At 41.5% G+C, this 7910-nt stretch overlaps 1 protein-coding gene across 1 annotated transcript; it reads left to right on the top strand.

The window, feature by feature from the left end:
* The first annotated feature begins 2326 nt into the window (after positions 1-2326).
* Positions 2327-5327, top strand: LOC110586514 (importin subunit alpha-8-like). Its single transcript, XM_021696740.1, is given in 3 exon segments — positions 2327-2488; positions 4037-4651; positions 4653-5327. Coding segments are annotated over 3 exon segments (1452 nt in total).
* Positions 5328-7910: the final 2583 nt, after the last annotated feature.

The following is a 7910-nucleotide window of genomic DNA, read 5'->3' as shown; positions in this document are numbered from 1 at the left end:
TATTAAGCTGTGGTTTCTTGAGAGCAAGGACCTTATTTGATTCTCTTGATGAAGAGAGTGGATTGTAAACACTCCGTCACTCATTCTTCATTCAACAAATACTACTGGGTGCCAAATATGTGCCAGGCAGTGAAGAAGACAATTAACACTTCTAGAATGAATTAAATCCTAAGTAGAGGCCCATTCATCCAGAGCCCTTTTGTCATTTTCACATAGTACACAACAGAATCAAGAGTGATTCTCAAAAGAGTGAAACAGAGACCCTCACTATGAAATACTTCCCTGATAATATCTCATAATCATTTGGGAATTTGGGGATTAGGGGATTAGGTTGACAATGTCTGAATTTTATGGAAGTTTTTATTGGCCAACCTGACCTTTTGGATATGGACTTGCATTGGTTACAAGGTGCAGAAATTGGCCGCCCTGTTGTTGTGCATTTATTTGTTGCACACATCCCCATTACTCAAGACGAAATGTTTGCAGTGTTTTTAAGATGATCCTTAATCTTTTCAATGGTCACATAAAATTGTTCTTGTGCACCCTGGGCTTTCATTTTATTTCTTTTTAAGGCACTGATAGAGAAAAATGTGAATGCTTTCAAACAGTTTCTATTTTCTGCACAGTGTAGAAGTTGGGTGTCGAAATATACACTGCATTTCTTCCCTATGGATTTAATAGCACAGAGCCAGCAGTCTACCATAAACCATCCATTCTCCCTTCAGACCAGGCCCTGAAACTCCCATTAAAGCTAATGGAGACAATTATGCCCACAAACCAAAGGGAAAATAAACCCCTTCATTTGTAAATTAGCCTGATTCCAGTAGATTTTCTATGTCAAACCAAGAAAGAATAACATGAAAACATGTCAATCATGACCCTCTATTTAATTGTCTGAAATAAACGTTCATCTGGGAAGTCTCCCATTCCCTCCAGGAAGAAAAAAAGAGATAGCAAACTCAACAGCTATTTGGGACATTAGTCTGTGAACTTATCCACTATTTCCTTCCCAAGCCTTTTGGTAAACAGTAAGTGGCTGTCTGTTGATTGCATTTAGAGATCCCATAAATCTATATAGATCAAACCCACTTTCTACAAGCCATTTCCTATGGAGATAGATTGGTTTGCTTTCACTTGTGCCAATTGTTTATTAGAAAGAATGAAAGTGGACGTCTCTTTTAAGATTGTTTTTATAAAACTGAAAAGTTTGTTTCCCCTTTCCAAAAACAACTGTCTCTAAATTTAGTTCTAAATTACGGAAGTCGTAAGTTGACTCCCTATGACAGGGCTGAAATATCCAAGAGCACTGGCCTGAACAGTACCTGTAATTAATAGAAGCCTTCGTAGTGTCTTTCTTTCTAGGAAATATACTCAGCAAGCTTTTAGGCATCATTTATATATGGGAACTGTAGGGAGACTTCTGACACAACAGTCCATGACTCACCTACTTGCACTCCCCACCAACAATGCACAAGTAATTCCACTGCTAGGTATTCACCCAAAAAAATAAACACACTAATTTGAAAAGATATATGCACCTGTATGATTTTTGTGGCATTATTTACAACAGCCAAGGTATGAAAACAACCCGAGTGACCATCCACAGATGAATGGATAAAGAAGATGTGATATATATGTACAATGGGATATTAGCCATAAAAAAGTGAGACCTCGTCATCTGCAGTAACATGGATGAACTAGAGGGCATAATGCTAAGTGAAATAAGTCAGTCAGAGAAAGACAAATACCATATAATTTCACTCATATGTGGAATTTAAGAAACAAAACAAACAAACAAGGGGAAAAAAGGAAAAAAACAGACTCAAATACAGAGGACAAACTGGTGGTTGCCAGAGGGGAAGTGGGTGGGGGGGATGGTTAAAGTAGATAAAGGGGATTAGGAGTACACTTATTCAGATGAGCATTGAGTGAAGTACAGAATTGTTGAATCATTATATTGTACATCTGAAATACAACACTGAGTGTTAATTATACTTCAATTCAAAAAAAGAAATTCACCGGGGCGCCTGGGTGGCTCAGTCGTTAAGCGTCTGCCTTCAGCTCAGGTGATGATCCCAGGATCCTGGGATCGAGCCCCGCATCGGGGTCCCTGCTTGGCGGGAAGGCTGCTTCTTCCTCTCCCGCTCCCTCTGCTTGTGTTCCCTCTCTCGCCGTGTCTCTCTCTGTCAAATAAACAAATAAAATCTTAAAAAGAAAAAAGAAAAAAGAAATTCACCTGCCCATTTTGCCCTTAGAGTACAACTAATACATTTCAAAAATGAAATGAGCTGTGGAGATCATTTCCACCCACAGACAGCTGTTGCCCATGCGTTTTCCCTGGGACATTCCATCCTCATCTTCCTACAACCAGCCTTGGTCCCTCTCCTTCTATAGCACAGTGACTCAGGGCATAATTCACAGATTGGTGCATTTTGTTCCATCTGAACACTTTGCCTTCACCAGGATGTGCTGCCCTAAGTTGATAAAGGTGAGCCAGAGCTCCCAGTAGGTCAACTGAGAAAGTTGCAGCCTGCTGTTCTCATTGTTCTTTCTATTCATTACACTTCAAAAAAAAAAATTTTTTTTAAAGTTCAAACCATATTTAAGCTATAAAAGATAAACTGATACATGCAATATCTTTCATAAAGATACACGTTTAGAATGAAATGTAAAAGAAAAAAAGACTTTCAAAATACAGTAAGAATGAGGGTGCCTGGCTGGCTCAGTTGGTGGAGTATGTGGCTCTCGATCTCAGGGTTGTGAGTGTGCATCCCACATTGGATGTAGAGATTACTTAAAAAAACAAAATCTTAAAAAAATATACAGTAAGAATGATCACAGCATTATTTACAATGAGAAACGGTTTCTGTCATTTTCACCAGTGATGTCCAGTGCCTGTGTAAAGCTCATTATAGTCATTAAATATTTGTTAAAATAATGAATGGCAAATAAATTATGGTAATTTCCTACTTTAAAACTTCAATTTCTTTTAGATAAGAAGTGTAATGCTCCAACGATGCTGGCAGTTAGATGGTAGTTTCCTTAGTAGGGATAAAGTATAGACTGGGAACGGGCATCTTGGCAGAAGCAGGAGGTACTGATCTCGGTAGTGGTTACATGGAGAGACACACACTATGTATGTGCAAAGATTCATGCAGATGAACACTTCAGATTAGTATTATACTTTGCTATATCTATAATATCCTCAATTTTTAAAAAAGTAAATGATTACAGCATGACACTTCTGATCTATGTGAAAATCTGCTTTGTTCTCCATTCAGAAGGCCCTTTGTCTTCTCTTGTTGGGGGGGGGGGGGATGATCCTTTATTCTTGAACCTATTTATCAATTTGATTAATCTATAAATACTATTTCCCACTAGTTCCAGCTTAAATTATTGAGAATTCCCAGATAACCGTTTGAATTTGTTTTGTTTTTCTGGGGGGAGAAAACCCACAGTTTGAAACTTCAAAATAAAAACCTAAAAGAACATAAAAAGTACATAAATTTTCAAGCACATTTAGACACACTACTATAGAGATTTCTTAAAACCAATATAAAGTTCGTAGTCATCCAGTGTTTTTGGAATCCTAAAATATCTAATTAAGGGAACACCAAACATAAAATGGAAACAATGTCTCCAGTTTGCAATATTGATGGGACCTTTTTTCAAGCAACTTTCCACTCTACCTAGAGAGCATCTAACTAGCTCACACCATAGTCATTAAGGGAAAGAGAGCCCATTAGTCATGTAACTTTAAACGGGTTACTTAGCCCCTTCACTAGGTTTCAGTTTGCTCTTAAAAAAAACCAGGGACTGGGCGCCTGGGTGGCTCAGTTGGTTAAGCGACTGCCTTCGGCTCAGGTCATGATCCTGGAGTCCCGGGATCGAGTCCCGCATCGGGCTCCCTGCTCAGCGGGGGGTCTGCTTCTCCCTCTGACCCTCTTCCCTCTTGTCCTCTCATTCTCTCTCTCAAATAAATAAATAAATAAAATCTTTAAAAACAAAACAAAACAAAACCAGGGACTACTATTAGGTAGCCAGGAAAATGCTGTCCCAGGAAAGGAACCCTCCTCTAAAACTGATTGTTGAAGCAGGGCTTATTCCCAGGCTGGTGGAGTTCCTGAAGTTGTCACCTCACCCCTGCTTGCAGTTCGAGGCAGCCTGGGCTCTGACCAACATTGCTTCCAGGACTTCAGAGCAGACTCAAGCTGTTGTGGAAGATGGGGCCATCCCACCTTTGGTTGAGCTCCTGTCTTCCTCCCACATGACTGTGTGTGAATAGGCAGTGTGGGCTCTTGGTAATATAGCAGAATTCAGAGACCTCGTTATCTCGAGCAATGCCATTCCACATCTGCTGGCCCTTGTTTCATCAACCATACCAATCACGTTTCTGCGGAACATCACGTGGACCTTGTCCAACTTGTGCCAAAACAAGAACCCTTACCCTTCCGTGAAAGCCGTGAAGCAGATGTTGCCCGTCCTATCCCACCTCCTGCAGCACCAAGACAGCGAGGTTCTCTCGGACACCTGCTGGGCCCTGTCCTACCTCACTGGTGGCTCCAACGAGCGCATCGGCCAAGTGGTCAACACAGGGGTCCTGCCCAGGCTGGTCCAGCTCATGAGCAGCTCGCAGCTCAATGTCTTGACCCCCCTCCCTCTGCACCGTGGGGAACATCGTCACGGGAACGGATCACCAGACCCAGGTGGCCATCGACGTGGGCATGCTGAACGTGTTGCCCCAGCTCCTGATGCACCCCGAGTCCTCCATCCAGAAGGAAGCAGCTTGGGCCTTGAGCAACGTGGCTGCAGGGCCTCGCCAGTACATCCAGCGGCTGATAGCTTGCGGCATGCTGCCTCCTTTGGTGGCTCTGCTGAAAAACGGAGAATTTAAAGTCCAGAAAGAGGCCGTTTGGACCATGGCTAACTTCACAACTGGAGGCACCACAGACCGGGTGATCCAGCTTGTCCACTCTGGTGTCCTGGAGCCACTGGTGAATCTGCTTACCATCCAAGACACCAAAATTGTTATCATCATCCTTGATGTTATCTCTTTTATCCTCCAGGCAGCAGAGAAGCTCTCAGAGAAGGAAAACCTGTGTCTTCTGATAGAGGAAATGGGTGGCATTGATAAAATTGAGGCTTTGCAACTTCATGAGAACCCTCAGGTTGCCCTGACTGCTTTGAACATTATCGAGCACCATTTTTCTGAGGGAGAAGAAAGTGGCACAGTATTACCAGCCCTGGACCAGGATCATGAATTCTTAAACCGCTTAACAAAGCAATACCAAGGCCCCACGACTCCTAAACCAAGGAGCAAACCCTAATGGGTAACTTCTTTAAGAACCTTCTATGTCTTGGCATGGCACAGGTGTAAAGCTTTTTAAACTAAATGTTAATAAAATTTTCGACACCTTCACCTCCATCTATCAAAAAAAAAAAATCACAATCAACTCTATCTTTCTATATTCCAATGAAAGAATGTTAGTTGTATTAGAAGCACTTCTGAAGTCTTTAGTTTGATTTAAGGGGTAAGTCCTCAGTTTGATTTAAGAGAATAACAGCTACAAAAACAGACTCGTAAACTTCCCATCTACATAAAAACAGTTTTGCTTTTACTCCCCATTCAGTGATGGCAATGATTGTTGTCTCATATGATGAACATTCAACAAGTGTTAGTTAGAAGCAAAGAATTTTATTGTTTTTACACTGTGCCAAGTTGAATAAACGTCCCTGGCTCTCAATAAATATTAATTAATGTCCTTGGACATTAATTAAAAGTAATTAATATAGCCAATGCCCCGGAGTTTATGCATCACTGCAAAATAAGTGGCTCAACTCCATTTTGAGAGTCTGCACTATCTCTAAAATTTTCTTAGAGTTTATGATTAGGCCATCCTTGACATTGTAAGTTAAATATTAATATTTTGACCAAGCTAGGTGAAAACCAGAAAAACTCCAAGCAAAGACTAAAACTCAGCTTTGAACCTGCTTTATGATCATAAAGGGCCAAAAATAAATGAAGTGCATTACGTTAAGCTTCTCTACTTCCATGCTCATCTGCTAGGACTAGTGTAGTTGCTTTAGAAGAATAATGAGCTCAAGATAATGTCTTAACCTGAAGCTGGAATTTACTAATATTGACTAAGTGTCACCATGAACTACACGGACTGGTGTTGCTGAACCAAAGACACCCATTAGTCCTTCCCCATCAATAGCCCCTTCTTAAAGAATCTGCCTCATCACAACTCAGAAGATGTCACTGTATTGGGGAAGGCAGAACCTGATCCGTGGCCATTGGCTCCTTCCACAAATGTGTGTGGAACTGAGAAACAGAGTTTGATTCCATCAGATGGCTTTGGAGCTGAAGTTCATGTAAGTTAGACTCACATGGCATGCGAAAGTTAAATTTAAATTAGCAAAGTTATTGTCTTAGTTCATCTGGGCTTCTACCACAGCATATCATACGCTTATAAACAACAGAAATTCATTTCTCACAGTTCTGGAAGCCAGAAGTCCAAGATGAAGATGCTGGTAGATTCACTGTCTGGTGAGAGCCACTGGTTCACAGACAGCCTTCTCACATCACATGGTGGAAGGGGGTGGGGGAGCTCTCTACTGTCTTTTTTACAAGGGCACTAATCCCATGCAAGTGTGTCATCCTCAAGACCTCATCACTTCTCAATACCTAATCACCTCTCAACACCTAATCATCTCCTGATTCCCTCACATTGGAGGTTAGGTATCAACACATGAATTTTGTAGGGACACATTCAGTCTATTGCAACTACAGAGAGCAAAAGCTAGGAGGCTGGCTGAGAAATCAGGTTAACCAAGTAGGGACCATAAAAGATGCAGAGAGAAGATAGGAATGGACAAGTGGACCCAGAAAGAACAGGATGGAGGCAACAAACACCTATGACTTCCTAGGTCCTGTGACACACTGCTATAATTCTGGCCATTGGGTTTTTTGTTTTGTTTTAAAAGATTTTATTTATTTATTAGAGAGAGAGAGAGAAAGCACAAGCAGTGGGAGTGGCAGGCAGGGGGAGAAGCAGGCTCCTCGCTGAGCAAGGAGCCCGATGCAGGACTCGATCCCAGGACCCTGGGATCATGACCTGAGCCGAAGGCAGATGCTTAACCGACTGAGCCACCCAGGTGTCCCTGGCCATTGGGTTTTAAAAGACTACCTGTAGTCTTAACCAATGCCCCCACTTAGGTTTGCCCTTGTAAAAGTGATAAACATGCGTGTTTATAGACTCATGATCTCTCTCTTTCTTTCCCTCTCTCTCACACACACACACACATTCATAGACATTCTGGCACATGTAACTAGTACAGAATTGAAGAAGACAGAAAAACTAGACTTGGTTTGTATTAGGAAAGAAGAGGGCTGCTCAGCATAGGGGACAAGAGTGGACAAATACTTAGGACAAACTGGGGAAGAAGTTGTAGACATGTTGAGAGAATAAAATAAAATTGAAGGGATTGAATGAGATATTAGGAAAGATTTTACAAAGTTCGGCTATTTGTTTAAGTGGAATACTGCTTTGGAACTCTGCAAGCTGTTTTATTTCCCAGGACTTCCTAAGGAAATAGACTTGCATTCCTCTCTTAATGATATCCTATTATTAGCCGGACACAGGAAGGCCCAGTTTTATTTGGGTTATGGCAAACCGCACTCTCGTTCGTAGGTCAGTGTTTTTCAACAGGTTTCTAACAGCAATTTCAACAGAATAATTCTTTATTGTTCAAGACTGTCTTGTAGACTGCAGGATGCTTAGCATCACTGGCTCCTAGCAACTAAATGACAGAGTACCCATAGTCATTGTGACAACTAAAAATGCCCTCTACATATTTCCAAATGACCCCAGGGTCGGAGGGGAGAAGGCTGCCCATGGTTGAACCAC

Source organism: Neomonachus schauinslandi, chromosome 5, assembly GCF_002201575.2.
Source record: "Neomonachus schauinslandi chromosome 5, ASM220157v2, whole genome shotgun sequence".
NCBI lineage: Eukaryota > Metazoa > Chordata > Mammalia > Carnivora > Phocidae > Neomonachus > Neomonachus schauinslandi.
Note: the sequence above shows the minus strand (reverse complement) of the source record. Positions and strands in the feature narration are given on the sequence as shown.